This window comes from Bubalus kerabau, chromosome 7, assembly GCF_029407905.1.
Source record: "Bubalus kerabau isolate K-KA32 ecotype Philippines breed swamp buffalo chromosome 7, PCC_UOA_SB_1v2, whole genome shotgun sequence".
In the NCBI taxonomy this organism is placed as follows: Eukaryota; Metazoa; Chordata; class Mammalia; order Artiodactyla; family Bovidae; genus Bubalus; species Bubalus kerabau.
The window spans coordinates 89,655,012-89,671,838 of NC_073630.1; the positions used below are offsets into that span (position 1 = coordinate 89,655,012).

At 36.9% G+C, this 16,827-nt stretch overlaps 1 protein-coding gene across 1 annotated transcript; it reads right to left on the reverse strand.

Moving 5' to 3' along the window:
• Window positions 1-894: 894 nt before the first annotated feature.
• On the reverse strand, window positions 895-5,756 carry CSN2 (casein beta). The gene is made up of 6 exons (XM_055587414.1): window positions 5,706-5,756; window positions 4,950-4,976; window positions 4,811-4,837; window positions 2,896-2,919; window positions 2,755-2,796; window positions 895-1,431 (listed from the first exon to the last, which is right to left on the reverse strand). The coding sequence occupies exons 1-6, from the start codon at window positions 5,754-5,756 to the stop codon at window positions 895-897; spliced, it is 708 nt and encodes a 235-aa protein (XP_055443389.1).
• Window positions 5,757-16,827: the final 11,071 nt, after the last annotated feature.

Consider the following 16,827-nt stretch of genomic DNA (forward strand, 5'->3'; position numbering starts at 1 on the left):
TTTCAGTTTTTTTCTATAAATGACAATCAATAATAAGGATATAGGCTATTGAAAGAAAACCAATCAAATCTGTCAACACCATATATATACAGTTTTGCATTATTTGAAATATAACAGATACATAATTTCAGGTCAGTAAATAACAGTCAATCATTGAAAATAAATTTATAATTAATCTTTAAGCTGGTACACTGATGGAAATTGCTACTATTGGGGCTTATCCAGGAAAATGAAATGTAAAAGATATTAACTATAAAAATGATCAGTCTGCCTCCAATATCCTAAAGCTTACCAAAAGTGAGGAGGGGGCATTCACTTTGAAATCCTCTTAGACCTTAAAAATAAAAAAAATAATAAAATAAAATAAGTGAATGATTTATACAATTCTTGCCTTTTGGCAAGAAAATTTTCCCTGAGTATTGAAATAAGCATCTCAGTATTTTGCCCTCATATGCTCATATATCAAAAACAAGATGTGAAATGAGTCATGTGGTGAAATAATTGTGCATAAGGAGAACTTCAAAATTGTAGAAAATAGCAAACCTTCTTAGGTTTGTTATTCTTAGCCAAATGAGATTATCAAATTCAATTCTGGCTTTATTGTACCTTAATCGCCTTCATCTAAGTTCTCAACAGACCAATTAAATCATAGTGCATTATATTATTTCTTCCCAATAAGTTTCTTCTACATAGAAAGAACAATTACATCAGAATCTCCATGGGTAAGCCTAGACATTGAGATCTGGTGGTGGAGGGGAGGTGAAGGTTCTCCAGCTTATTCTATTTATAACTAATGCTGACAATCATTAATCTCAGCTATGCTTATTTTGGAACCATTCATTATTCATTTTCTTTTTTTGTAGGGCTCTTAATTACTCGAATATCATACAAACATCAGAAGTTAAACAGCACAGTTAGTAAATTTAGACTTACAATAATAGGGAAGGGTCCCCGGACAGGACCAAGTACAGGCTCCTGATACAGCAGAAAGGCCTGAATGGGCATATCTCTCTGGGGATAGGGCACTGCTTTCTGGGGAACAGGCAGAACTTTGGACTGAGAAAGGGACAGCACGGACTGAGGGGGAAACATGACAGTTGGAGGAAGAGGCTGGGGAGGCTGGTGCATCCAAGACTGGAGCAGAGGCAGAGGAAGGTGCAGATTTTCAACATCAGTGAGAGTCAGGCTCTGGCTTTCAGTAAAGGGCTCAAATGGATATTTAGGGAAGGGCATTTCTTTGTGCTTAGGAGCCATAGCCTCCTTCACTTTGGAGACTCCCATTATTTCAGGCTGAAGGAAAGGCGGCACCACCACAGGGGTTTGAGTAAGAGGCGGGATGTTTTGTGGGAGGCTGTTAGGGATGGGCCCAGGGAAGGGATAGACTAGAGACTGTGTCTGGGCAAAGGGGTGGATTTTATCCTGGAGTTCATCCTGGAAAGAAGGAAAACAAATCTTTGAGTCCATAATCCAGTTATAATTGTTATTCATGATGAATTATCCTCCTCTTTTTAAAACATAATTCAGTGAAGAGAGAGAAAGAAAATCTTCCACTTGGTTTGGTTAAGAAATTGTTTGGGGTCATATGAAGACTAATGAGTAAAATGCTCACTGAAGGATTTCTCATTAACCCACTTCCTTCACAGGTGAAATCAGAGAGTCAAGTGAAATCAGGGTTTGGAGATTTCAACACTTATTCCACCTCTTCCTGAGTTGCCTGCAGAGTGGTAGCTACATACTTTGGATAATAGTCCAAACTGATTTCATATAACAAAGAAAGATCTATTTTAAAAAGACTTTAAAAGTTACTCTGAGGTTTATTTTTGTTTGTTTTAATGAAAACCAAGTCTTAATATGTGTTTTTTTAATTCAAGGAGTTCCTTAACAATGGCCAACTTCTAGCACTACTTCTCTTGGTAGAAGGTGGTAATCTTGAGTCTTCAAAGGCATCAAGTTGTAAATTCATTTTGATTTAGAAAATATTTGGCCTAAGTGCCAAACAATCAAACTTCAATTCTAAAACAGGAAAGCTTTAATATCACAATTAGATAAATATGTTACCACAAGAGTAATATAATGAAAGAATTTTATGTTGTCTGCAAATCCTTGTTTTTAAGCAAGTTCTGCTATTTAATAACTATGTGGTATGGTCACACATTTGCATACTCAATTGTCCTGTACTTCACTTCTCTCATCTGGGCAATGGAAATACTTTTTAGAACTCTACACATCCGTAAATGTGAGTATAAAAGCTATCAAATATAATATAAAACCACTGAATATTCACTGTGTGCCAGTTCATCAACTCTGGGTAATTATGAATATTCTCAATTTACAGGTGAAGAAAATGACGTACAGAGAAACGTGGAGCCAAGGTTATACAGCTGATAAATGATCAGATGAGGCTTAGTGCCACACTGTCTCCCTACCGTCTTTCATCAGCATATCCATCATTAGAATAAGGGGATCACAGTCCCTAGTCTGGAAATGTTCCTACTAATATGCAGTTATTAAAACCAGGTATACCATTAGTAAAATGAATATATCAATAGTTATTCTTAGCTATTTATTCTATACTCTGAAATTTGATTATGTGTTTTAAAATGTGTTTATATTTTTAAAATATTTTCATTTTTTCAAAGTTTTTATTTCTTGCACTGACATTTATATTATCATTCTTAGACTGAACATAATTATTATAAACCTTTTTATGTGTTATGTTTCATAATACTTCTCAAAATATAGTGAACAAATTACCTCTGTTTGCTGCTGTTCCTCACTCTGAAACTTCTCAATTTTCTGGTTAAAAAAAAAAAAAAACATACATAAAGAAATGCTGTTTATAAAAATCAAACATGAAATTTAAAAAAAATGTACATTTAAATATGAAGGTTTTACCTTATTGATGTGTGTAATAGATTCCTTTGGAAAAATAAAAATAAAATCAGGTTTAGCTTTAAAAAAAATTCTTATTTGTCAACATAAATCAGAAAATGAAGAAATTTAATAGGTTAATATGGACAGCTCATTTGATAATATCGTTATTTTATGGCTGAAAGTTTATGTTCCACTATTCCGAATAAGGCTGTTGTATAAAAAGAAAGATGATGCAATCAAGAAAAAGAGGATTAGAGAGCATAGTACCCAAAGAGGCATTTAACAGATGCTAATTGGGCTTCCCAGGTGGCGCTAGTGGTAAAGAACCTGCCTGCCAATGCAGGAGACGTACGAGATGCAGGTCAATTCCTAGGCCCTAGAGGAGATGACAACCCACTCCTGTATTCTTGCCTGGAGAATCCCATAGACAGAGGAACCTGGCAGGTTACAGTCCATAGGGTCATACAGAGTTGGAAAGGGCTGAAGCAACTTTGCATGCATACATGTCTCTCAATCACCCTGTTCTCTCCTTAGGACAACAAATGATCTCTAATATTTTCATCTGGTTCTAAAAGAATAATAGTCATTGAAAATATATAATAATAACCATTAATGAACTTGTTAATCATTCTTAGTTCCCTGGTTTAGTTTAGGCTTCTAATGAATTATAAGAAATACATACCCTCCTATAAGGATCTTTGGAGATGGCAATGGCAACCCACTCCAGTACTCTTGCCTGGAAAATCCCATGGATGGAGGAGCCTGGTAGGCTGGAGTCCATGGGGTCACTAGGAGTCGGACACGACTGAGCGACTTCACTTTCACTTTTCACTTTCATGCATTGGAAAAGGAAATGGCAACCCACTCCAGTATTCTTGCCTGGAGAATCCCAAGGACTGGGGAGCCTGGTGGGCTGCCGTCTATGAGGTCGCACAGAGTCGGACACGACTGAAGCAACTTAGCAGCAGCAGCAGCATAAGGATCTTATGACCTTTGTGAAGAGACAAAGTATATTGATGCACTATTTAACCAACAGCTGATGACAGAGCCAAAAAGAGTGGCGTAGGGTTATTATTTACCTCACTCCACCAGGCAGATTTAGGACTACACTCATTCTCACTGCCTCTTGTTTACTAGATTGCTTGTATAATAATAAAATATGTCTATTTGCTTGTCTGCCCACACTTTACAAAGAGCATCCCTCTTTCCAGTTTGTACTGCAGTTCCTAGTCAAAGTCTGAAACAGAAAGTGCTCAATAAATGCCAAAGCATGGAAGGAGGTTAACATAGAGAGTTCAAGACAGAAAAGAGGACTGTACAGTTCATTAAGGAAAAAAAGCAGGGCACAGTGACACAATTTCAAATAACAAACCCATTTAGAAATTACTAGAATATTAAACCTTCTACACATTTATTCCTTTAAAATATATAGAGTAGAAATTGACAAAAGTTACCGGTCAGTACATAGCCACATTGGCTTAAAGAACACTGGAGTGGGTAGCCTATCCCTTCTCCTGCAGATCTTCAGGAATCAAACCAGGGTCTCCTGCATTGCAGGTAGATTCTTTACCAACTGAGCTATTAGAGAAACCTTAACCCCCCTGCTGCTGCTGCTACTGCTAAGTCGCTTCAGTCGTGTCCAACTCTGTGCGACCCCATAGACGGCAGCCCACCAGGCTCCCCAGTCCCTGGGATTCTCCAGGCAAGAAAACTGGAGTTGGTTGCCATTTCCTTCTCCAATGCGTGAAAGGGAAGTCGCTCAGTCCTGTCCGACTCTTAGCGACCCCGTGGACTGCAGCCTACCAGGCTCCTCCGACCATGGGATTTTCTAGGCAAGAGTACTGGAGTGGGTTGCCATTAATGTAACACAAAAAGATAATACAGTATTTTATTGCTATAAATTTGGGAAATTGCCTCTGAATGAACACTATCTTACCTCACTGCTTGAAAGGCTTTCCACAATCTATAAAGGAAAAATAAAAATTGACAATTAGCTGAGTCTTCTGCCAGATCATCAGAGACTGTTACTATTTTACAGTTAAATTAATTTTTTTCTTTGTATAAAAATATCTTACCTCACCGGGTACATTGAGTTCTTCCAGCTAAAGAGAAAAAAAAACACTTTAGTTCCCACAGTCAACTCATTATTAAATATTTTTCCTACCTAATTTTTACTTGCTTTATTCAGAGCTATCTATTTCACAAATCTGAAAAATAAAAATGTTATATGTCTTTTGAGAGTCTTTTAAATTTAGTAACTTTCATTGGTATATTTTTGTTTTACCTTAATGAAGAGTTTTTATGGGTAACAGAAAAGGAGTTATTTTAATTTTTACTGAACACTTTTTATTATAATTATGAACATATTTATTATTGTTGTCTGATATGCCATCCTCTGGAGTATCATCCTATGTTGAATAAGCACAGGTAAACCTAGCACTCTACAGTAAGAGATACAAATATTTCATCACTGGAATAAGATATATTTATCTAGATTGTATATGCATGCAATTGTATTTGTGCAATATTACTCATTTTTTGTTCTTATCTGTGTTCCTTCTTGTTGATCTGTTGCTTATTGGTTTATTTTCTTTTTTCTTTAGGAATTGATGGTACAGATGGTACAATACTATAGAAAGCACTAGACCCAGAATTGTGGTCCCATAGGATACTATTGAGATAGTGGATGAACGTAAATGACTTTCTTAGCATTAGAAAAAAAAATCTGAGATTGTGCATTATTTATACATTTACAATGTTGGTAATGTGATTTTCTACACATAGGCAGACAGTACTAGTCTTATTTATTTCAACATTTTTTCTGTATTTACCTCTCTTGCAAGGGCCAGAGCCACCAGGCAGGCAAGGATGAGGACCTTCATGGCTCTCAATTTCTGTGAGTGGGAAGATGAGGAAACAGTGTATTACTTGTCAATCTATTTTCTTATTTAAGTAGAATTACTTCCCTTTAAAAGAAACCAAAGATAGTGTATAATACAAATGTCCAAGACTCCATGCTTCCAGGGGAGCGCAGGTTTGATCCCTCGTCAGGGAACCAAGATCCTGCAAACCTCATGGCAAAAACAAAAAGCCCTGTATTTTAGAAAAATATTAATAGACATTTTATCATATAGCCAAGGTTAAAATTTACTATTACTCATTAATCTTACATTTCAAGTTAATGTTTCACTGCCAGCCATTCAGATGTTTTCAGCTAACAGCCTATATCTTATTCCACTCTTTTTCATCTTATTCACAGTACTTATGAGTGTTTTTTGGACAGACAGAAGTTACAGATATTTACAGAAAAATTAAGTGATTGATTCACTTATTAAAAATATTTATTTATTAATTTTTATTGCCAGATATTGCTTAGATTCTGGGATTAGAGCAGTGAACAAAATATTAAGGTTTCAGTTCTGTTGGAGACTCAGTTTTATTGAGGGGCATCTGATCAAACAATGTATATGAAGAAGAAGGTCATACTTATTTTTATCTTTTCTCTACTAAACTAAGTGATTTTCATGAATGTTTGTCTTATTCATATCTTTTATTTCCAGTAAGACTTCTGTTTCATTTTAGCATTTCTTCTATTTGTTCCATTGATCCAGATGTTTTCTTGGATTGACTAGATTGTTTCTTCTTTACTCAGTGTTCATCCCCACATGCCTAATGTTATCTCTCCTTTGTCCCACATAATTTTAGAGATCGTACACTATGCTTATTTTCTCTACAGAGAACTGTGTACTTATCTCTTGGTGATTTACCAGGGTGTCAGGTTCTCTTGCCCAGTCCCCACTTTAGACTACTTCTCCTTGTAGCATAAAATAAAATACATATTGTTTTTGACAAAAATGTATTAAATGGTTTGTTTTGTTGCATTTTTATAAGTTCTTGAAAAAAAAAATGTTCTTGCCATCAACATCTCTTAACACACATCTTCAATCCCAGATTTGCAAACTAAATTAAGAAATTTTTTCTATATTTTTCTCATGGATGCTAATTCTTAATTTGTTTTACTTTATCCAAGATGTCTATAAACTTCTAAATAAATTTTTATTGTCAAGACTTCAAAAAAGAGTATAATACTCAGAGTTCATTACATGTAGGGAGGATATCATTACATTTTGTTTATTTTATAATTAGCATTTTATATGCCAATTTTTAAGCCATTTCATTACTGACTACTATACTTTGAGCTATAATTTCTGTCAGATCACATTTTTCATTGTTTTTTGTTTCCTGGTACTCCCTATCCAACCTAGAATTTTTTTTACAAAATAAAATACTTTCTCTTTAATTTACTTCTGTATTTCATGTATTTATTTTAATATTTTTGAAATATTGTAAGATAAATGATAAACTTGAAATTTGGATGTTCTGAGCAATTTTGATAAATATACTCTTCTTTTATAAATACCTTTCAAATAGCACATGTATCCTAACAACCCTCTTTATCTTTTTTTTTTAATTTTATTTTATTTTTAAACTTTACAATATTGTATTGGTTTTGTCAAATATTGAAATGAATCCACCACAGGTATACACGTGTTCCCCATCCTGAACCCTCCTCCCTCCTCCCTCCCCATACCATCCCTCTGGGTCGTCCCAGTGCACCAGCCCCAAGCATCCAGTATCGTGCATCGAACCTGGACTGGCGACTCATTTCATACATGATATTATACATGTTTCAATGTCATTCTCCCAAATCATCCCACCCTCTCCCTCTGCTAGCTCTATAAACTTTTTGTTGGTAGAGCTTCTTCAGTAATAATTATTCAAATCCCCATAGTATAAATTAAATGTGCTTGCCTTTATGGCTGAGATAGGTTTAATCAAATTGAAAATATTTAATTCAAGAAAAGATCTTTTAATACAGCCTGTTAACTAGTCTCGTGGTAAAGAAAATAGCAACCACTGTTACTACATCTTATTATATTCCTAAAACATTTGCAGTCACTATAATTTTTATCAAATCTTTATAGTTGCTTCTATTTTTTAACAAATTTGCTGAAAATAGTGTAAACCTTATCTTAAACACCCTTATTTTTAAGATCTATTTTAAGCAATTATGTTCTTTCTACATTTTAACCTAGTCTGAAATAAAGATGAGTAGCAGATACACTGAAATTATATATGAGATTCTTACCTTTTTTCCAAAGTAGAGGACAAGAAGTGAAGGAGGAGCTGAATGGATAATGATCTGATTTTGTGGCTGTTTATATATAGTATTTAATGGCATGCTAATTTTGTGGTTTGAAATAAAACCAATAGTGAATTTGAATTCCTAGAAATCTGCATGATTAGAAAATGAATTCTTCCTATTTTTCTGTCCCCAGAAATTCTGGGGAGCATTTTAAAGGGAATAATTCACAATCTGATAAAGGAAATTAAATTGTCCAGTAGCTACAGACCTTGGCTGGGACACACAGAAGTTTTGGCCGAGTCCCCAAATTCTTGTAACCACAATGAGGTCTCTTTAGTATTCGGTGGGTCTTTGAGATCTTGGGGTAAATTCAAATACACACCAGAAATACACAGGCCACACAAAGAACACAATCTCATGCTAACCTGAATAGTTGTTAGTGTTTATGCTATAATGGAGAAAGAAACAAGCTAACAAGCACATGATGATAGCTTAGACCTGAAGAGCAAAGACAGTATAGACTAAAAGGAAAGAATAGCCTCCTGAATATGGAGGAAAAAAAAATTAAAAGTCACTAAATTAATCAAATGGAGTAGGAAATGCAATCCACTCCAGCATTCTTGACTGGAAAATTTCATGGACACTGGAGCCTGGTGGACTATCATTCATGGGGTTGACAAGAGTGAGACACAACTCAGCACACACACATGCAAGCCAAATCAAACAATGAATCTGGGTCATGAATTGCAAGGAAAAAGGAGTAGATGGAGGTGAGAAGAGAGAAAGAGAAAGGGGTCAGATAATGGCAGACAAAGCATGCTGTGACTCCAGGGAATGTCAATCTTATTCTCTAGATAGTGGGGATTTGTTGAGGGATTTTAAGAGAGAAAGTAACATTTATTTAGAGAATACTTCTGTAGAACAAATATTATTTATACAGATTTATTAAAATGGGACAGCTGAAGTTTGGCCTCATATCTTTTATAGTGAGCCAATGTTTATTAGCTAGTATTCATGGAAGGGCAAATGAGGGAAGGAAGAAAGAAAATGAAAGCCCAGACAGGAGGAGGGTCTTACCATAAGTACTACAATAGAGTCTAAGCCAGACCTCAAAAGTACTTTTTATTAATAGGAGCCCATTTACAAAAGCAGTCCTCAACTTTCTTTGCCTCTTTAGTGATAGATGTTCATAAATGTAGTTGTATTTTACACTACTCATTTTTACAAGGTTTGTTTCATCTATTCATTACATTCAATATATATATATTCACAGCTTTGGGACAGATAGATGATCTTCTAAAGTAAGCACTTTGACATAATTGATAATTTTTCTTCACAATATACCTTACGTTTATTTCATGCTGAGATGTGTGTTGGATGGTAATACATCTCACTGTCATACAAGTCTTGTATTGCTTAGAAAACCCAAATCAACATCTACTATGTATATGGATTATTCAGCTAATATTCATTCTAAGATTCTCATATGGACCCAGGAGGAAGTCAGGAAAATAAATGATAAAATGAACTCAATGTCATAGATATAACTAGAAAAGGCCTTGGCTACTTCATATGCCTTTTTTTATGTGTTAGCTTTTGGTTGCCAAGGCCACAGGCAAAAAAGTGTGATTTCTGAGAAAAGGAATACAAAATAAAGCATGTCCTTCCCATTCAACATTTCCCTTTTCTCAGGAAGATGCTTTACATATTGTGCAATAAACACAGCATTTCCTTAAGACTGTCTCTCACCAATTTTGAATTATATTAATTGATAGAGATGGATTCTATTGGAGCAGAAAAGTAGGTAAAATCTTGATCAAAGAAATCCTTAACAATATACTAAAGAAAGAAGCTTGTCCAAGGGAAAATTTAAAAGCCAGCAATTTAAAATGACATCAGGTACCAGTGTCCAGGTAAGCCTCAGAACACAATGACCAGTAAGAAGCAAAGGGCCATATGGGCAACTCAAATTTTTGCAATGTTACCTAAGAGTTGTCATTTTTATAAGGCAAAAGAATTTCATATGGGGAAATTTTAGTAGATAACCCTGGGTGAGGAGCAAGATATAGTCAAAGCAAGATGTTCTAGTACTAGTTTTTATAAGTTTTTATAAGTTTTTCTAGTACTATATTTTTATAAGCATGATCTGTTCAGCCAAAGTTTTTTTCCATATTGGCCGATGAATCTGAAATATGCAGTCCTGAGATTCGGATATATTCTAGCTGAAACCATGCAAATAATATCCTTAAGAAAGAAAGCAATAGAAAAGTTGGATGAAGAGTACAATAAAGGGACCAAAAATATTCAGAAATAAGAACTAGAGGAGATATCAGGAAATCCCTGGTGAGTCCAGTTTAGGATTTTGTACTTTCACTGCAGTTGGCATGGGTATAATCCCTCACTGGGGAACTAAGATCCCGTAAGCTGTGCTGGATGGCCAAAAAAATAAATATTAAGAGATATCATCCATAGACTATTTTAAATATATTTTAGAGAAGAGGAAACTGAGGATTTGAGAATTTGTATTACTTTTTCAAGATACTAAAGCTATCTAGAGATAAAGCTGTTACAAAAAGCTTCAGTTTCCTAAAAATTATTTGAAGCACTGTTTAATAAATTCCAAAATATAGAGGCAGGAAAATAAAATACTGAGGATTCATATAATGATTCAGATTTAGAAACAATATAACACAGAATTAGTGAATTCTGACAAATTATTTGGTAGGAGTAGATAGTTCAGCATTACTCATATAGATGGAGTATTTAATCCTTTCCATGAGATTATCCAAATATAATAATTTCCTATCTATGTGAAGTATAACTATTAAGATTAGTTTATAAAGTAAATCAAGAACCAGAGAATAAGAAAAATGTTCTGTGAACCAGCAGATACTATGAACACATAAAACCCAGCACCCTGATTCATAGGACACACAGCTAATCCTGATTATTCTTCCTTTACATATGACCATAGAACTTCACACAAGTTCAAGATACATTTGTTGAGCACATTAGTGCAAGGAGCCGGTGGGAGGCACTCCGCCCGGCAAAGGTCATGAGGAAGGAGGCTCAACATACACAAAGGCGGGATCGAGCCCCAGGAGTCCCCCTGGAAATCCTCGAGCATCTACCCCCGTAATCAGAGCCTGCCTACTTTACTACTCTGTACTCTCACCTACACCTCTGACTTTACAGGGGGCTGTCCCCCACCACCTCTTTCAGAGAAGGAGTTAACTTAGAGCTCCAGTTAATAATAATTCCTGGGCATGACAAGAGTGTTTTAACCTACAAACTCCTCTGAAGGTTCTCTAGCCTGCCTGACAGGCTTGTCCGGCCACATGTGATTGCTCACAGCCTCCCAACCGTGAGAGGCACGAGATGCTTTAAACCTTCTAAAAACAGGTTCCTTAGAAAAGTTAGAAAACCATTAGTATAAGTATAGTGGGCTGATTAGAAATTGTATTGGTGGAAGGTTTTTCATTTGTTCACTGCTAAGTCTCCACATCCCCTGCCCTTATACACATTAATGAATATATAGAAGAAATAAGTATTAACCTTTGATATTAATCATGTTAGACCTTAGGCTAAGTAAATTTGTTCCTTAATTAAAACCCACTACACCCTCACCCTATAGGAATGTAACTTTATCTGGTACCTTCAGAAGGTGGAGTCTTTTTTAAGAATAATCACCCCTGGAGAAATAAGTGTCCTGGTTGACTGACCGCTGTCACAAGGAAAGGGTCATAAACTGTCAGCAGGCCCCCTGGCCAGAAGATGATGTAACACCCCTAAGACCTCTGTATACATTTGTATGGAAGCACCTGACTTTGATAAAAGTCAGGACTGCTGACCCCACGTGACTTTTGCATAACATCTCAGTGTATAAAAGTAGACCATGGAAAATAAAGAATTGGGATCAGTTCCTCGAAATACTGGTCTCCCCATGTCGTTCTCTCTCTCAAACTCTGACTGAGTCTCCATCTGGAGTGTGGAGCCCACAATGGTTACTAACTATGCCTGGGCTTCTAAGATCCGACCGGGGAGGCCTCAGTGTCTCCTCTCCTTCGGGAGAATGGAAGGACGCCTGCGGCCTACGTAAGTGGTGCAAGCTTCTTGTCTTGAAGTTTTATTGGTTTCCCGCATAAACCAAGCTACTCAGCCTCTTTTCTCCACTGAATTTTCCTGCTGAGCTATCTTCATTCTATTACTCTTTATATCTCTAATTAATATTTAAATAAGTCGCCGACGCCATCCCCGCTTCGAATACCCTGGATCAGCCAGGGCTGGACCCCAGAACATCAGTATCAGTTCAGTCACTCAGTCGTGTCCGAATCTTTGTGACCCCGTGGACTGCAGCACTCCAGGCTTTCCTGTCCACCACCAACCCTGGCGCTTACTCAAACTCATGTCCATTGAGTCGGTGATGCCATCCAACCATCTCATCTTCTGTCATCCCCTTCTCCTCCTGCCTTCAATCTTTCCCAGCATTGGGGTCTTTTCCAATGAGTAAGATCTTCGCATTAGGTGGCCAAAGTATAGGAGTTTCAGCTTCAGCATCAATCCTTCCAATGAATATTCCTTGATGTACTTCTTTCCCAATTTGGAACCAGTCTGTTGTTCCATGTCCAGTTCTAAATGGACCTGCATACAGATTTCTCAGGAGGCAGGTAAGGTAGTCTGATATTCCCATCACTTGAAGAATTTTCCACAGTTTGCTGTGATCCATACAATCAAAGGCTTTGGTGTAGTCAATAAAGCAGAAGTAGATGTTTTTCTGGAACTCTCTTGCTTTTTTGATGATCCAGTGGATGTTGGCAATTTAATCTCTGGTTCCTCTGCCTTTTCTAAATCCAGCTTGAACATCTGGAAGTTCGTGGTTCATGTACTGTTGAAGTGTGGCTTGGAGAATTTTGAGTGCTATTTTACTAGCATGTGAGATGAATGCAATCATGTGGGTGTTTGAACATTCTTTGGCATTGCCTTTCTTTGGCATGAAAACTGACCTTTTCTAGTCCTGTGGCCACTGCTGAGGTTTCCAAATTTGCTGGCATATTGAGTGCAGTACTTTCACAGCATCATCTTTTAAGATTTGAAATAGCTCAACTGGAATTCCATCACCTCCACTAGCTTTGTTAGTAGTGATGCTTTCTAAGGCCCACTTGACTTTGCATTCCAGGCTGTCTGGCTCTAGGTGAGTGATCACATCATCGTGGTTATCTGGGTCATGAAGATCTTTTATATATCGTTCTTCTGTGAATTCTTGCCACCTCTTCTTAATATCTTCTGCTTTGTTACTGCTACTGCTAAGTCACTTCAGTCGTGTTCGACTCTGTGTGACCCCATAGACGTCAGCCCACCAGGTTCTCCTGCCCCTGGGATTCTCCAGGCAAGAACACTGGAGTGGGTTGCCATTTCCTTCTCCAATGCATCAAAGTGAAAAAGTGAAAGTAAAGTCGCTCAGTCGTGTCCGACTCTTCGCGACCCCATGGACTGCAGCCTAACAGGCTCCTCCATCCATGGGATTTTCCAGGCAAGAGTACTGGAGTGGGGTACCATTGCCTTCTCCTCTTCTCTGTTAGGTCCATATAATTTCTGTCCTTTATTGTGCCCATCTTTGCATGAAATGTTCCCTTGATATCTCTAATTTGCTTGAAGAGCTCTCTAGTCTTTCCCATTCTATTGTTTTCCTCTATTTCTTTGCATTAATCACTGAGGAAGGCTTTCTTATCTCTCCTTGCTATTGAGCACATAGTACATACTAGACCAGTATTTTTCAACCTTCATATTATTGATATTTTGAGCAGAAGAATTATTTGTTGTGGGAGTTTTCCTAATGTGTTGTAGGATGTTTAGCAGCATCCCTGGCCTCTACCACGAAGATGGTAGTAGCACCAACTGCACAGCTTTTAGAATCAAAAATGTCTCAAGAAATTTCCCAATGTCTCCTGAGGCAGGGGGTTGCAAAATCATCTCATATTTAGAATGACTGCACTAGAAGACTTGAAAGGTCACACAATGAAAAAAGATGTAGATGTTGTGGTTCCTGCTTATAATCAGATCATAAATGTGAAAGGACATATGACTATACTTTGTCATGAAAATAATTTCCCCACTCCGTAATTTCATCCTTCCTACTCTCCCATACCATTTCTTATCTACTTAATAACCCTCTTTTATATCTGAAGCAAAACATTATTTGATTTTATCAGAATCTAGGACCCAGTCAGTTCTTCAATGCCTTTAAATTCAAATGTCTGTATATCCCTCTTTTCCACCTTAAATTTCAAGGAAATCACTAGTTCACTTTTTATACATATACCCAAATCCCCTACTTGTCTCTGATTTTACTATACTGTCTTACCTAAATCATATCACAGATTAATCCAAATTCTACCTTCTGCCTCTGTGAATGTAGCTGAGAAAAATAATACTCAACATGGCAATTGTTCTCACTATAAAATAAAGTTCAGCAGTCACCTTACATATCCATCCCCACTTTCTTAGACTGTTATTTAACATTCAAAGCCACAGCACCTCTATATATGCCTTCCATTGATTTCCAATTACTCTCAGATTAAAGTCCAAAACTCATTAAAATGACCTAAATACCTTACATCATTAGGTGTTTCTTTGTTCTATATATTCTCCCTCTGACTCCTGCTCTGTCTGCTGGCCTCTTGCTATTCATTGAGCAGAAAAGGTGAGCTGACACCTGAGAGCTGCCCATTGGTTGTTCCTCAGTCTGGGATTCTTTCCCCACATAAATGCATGGACCATTCCCCACTCTACACTTATGTCTCTACTTACTTTTTCTGTGAGGTTTTTCCTGGCCATGTTACCCTAAAACCAATCACCTGACATTATAGAGGGATAATTGAACTATAGAATGTGTTACCCAGCAAGCACTTATTTATTGTGTTCTAGAGGCTGGGAAGTCTAAAACCAGGAGGCAGCGTAGTTAGCTTCTATTGCACAGGCCTTCTTACTGCCTTGCAGACAGATGTCTTCCTCCTGTATCTTCACATGGCAGAGAGGAAAAACCCTGGAGTATCTATTTCTTCTAATACGAGCATTAATCCATCATAGGTTTTCCACACTATGACCTCACCTAAACCTCAGTGGTAGCGCTAGTGGTCAGGGACCTGCCTGCCAAAGCAGGGGACAAAGAGACGCTGGTTCGATCCCTGGGTTGGGAAGATCCCTTGGAGAAGGGAATGGCAACCCATTCCAGTATTCTTGCCTAGAGAATCCTATGGACAGAGGAGCCTGGCATGCTACAGTCTATAGGGATGCAAAGGGTTGGACACAGCTGAAGCAAATTAGTATGCAAATCTCAGTACCTCTCAGAATGCTCAACTCCAAATAGAACAGATTGCAGGGTGAGGTTTCAACATATGAATTTAGAGCAACACAAACACTCAGTCAAAAACATAAGGTAACCTGCTTAAAGGCAAGAATAGGAGATTATCTCTTTGTATATTTCCAATACCCAGAAGATTTGTGTTATCTAGTAGGTCATCATATGTTGTTCTGTATTTGTCAGCTGCAGTGCTTTTCATTTCAACAATCCACATAGCAATATACACACAAAAACTTTTTTTAGTTTATTTTTTAGCTAAACTGTTTTAAAAAAATTTGTAACAAATTGTAGGCCATGCTTTAGTGTAGGAGAAATATAGAAAAAGGAGGAGAATGAAGGAGGAGGAAGAGGGGAAAGAATAAGAACAAAAGGAGAAGTAAGAGGAGAGGGAATTCCAGCATAAATACCCATTCACAGGTCATGTTCTTATGCCCCTAATTTAATGTCACACCTGTGATACAGTAGCATCTTTTACTCAGTTTTTTTCTTGTAAATATAAGATCTTGGCATTTTCAAACAATATGGTGGTTGGTTATAGAGAATATATGTTTGTCTCTCTCTCTTATGAAGTATCAGGACATATTCTGGTTCCTCAGTCTTCTAAAATGACCTACCGTTCCTGGAGGTTGAAGCCATAAGTCACACATGAGGGCTATTCCCGTGTTTAGATTCCAATATTCTGAGCTCCTACTGTCATACACAATGCCCACACTTCCTACCATATCAAAGCAGAAAATGCTGAGTGGAATAATGCCTCCATTTTGGTGTCACAAACTAAAATATGGGTGAGTCAATTTTAATTGCAAACTTTAAATGTGTTTTGCTATCTATCAATTTTTATAAACTGAAGTTTGTGTTTGTTGCTGTTGTTGTTTGCTGGGCCTTTAGAATATTAGTTCACTTTTTGTTCTCTAGGCTATGAGTGTCATAATTCAACTAGAATACTGCCTAAGAACATAACTTAAAAGAATCAAAGAAACATAAATGGAGAAGCGAGGGAGTAAGCAGTAGGGAAGGAGAGAGAACGAATAAAGGAAGATAAAAAGAAAATCACTTGACAATTCCAAAATGAATAAAGAAGGACTTATTTTAAAGATCAGACTTATCAGTGATTCCTAACCTATATATCTTTTTTCTATTGAGAGTATGCTAGAGACTGGATTTGTTTTTTGCATTTGAGAAGAGACCTCATATATACCTGAAGAATAGAAAACAATGAAATAGAGAGAGAATTGCTTAAATTGAATTGGATTTTAATGCTTTATTTACCTTAAAAAAGGATTTGTATCATTTTATATGCTGTTACTGCTGCTGCTGAATTACTTCAGTCATGTCTGACTCTGTGCAAGACTGCCCTCTGCCAGGCTCCTCTAACTATGGGATTCTCTAGGCATGAGTACTAGAGTGGGTTGCCATGTCCTCCTCCAGGGGATCTTCCTGACCGAGG

Excerpts from the sequence above, each read along its gene's own strand:
- CSN2 (XM_055587414.1), bottom strand. The coding sequence starts at position 5,756 with ATGAAGGTCCTCATCCTTGCCTGCCTGGTGGCTCTGGCCCTTGCAAGA. Across the intron at positions 4,838-4,949 it reads AACTCAATGTACCCGGTGAG|ATTGTGGAAAGCCTTTCAAG; the intron begins GTAAGATATTTT and ends TTTCCTTTATAG. Across the intron at positions 1,432-2,754 it reads AGGAACAGCAGCAAACAGAG|GATGAACTCCAGGATAAAAT; the intron begins GTAATTTGTTCA and ends CCTTCTTTCCAG.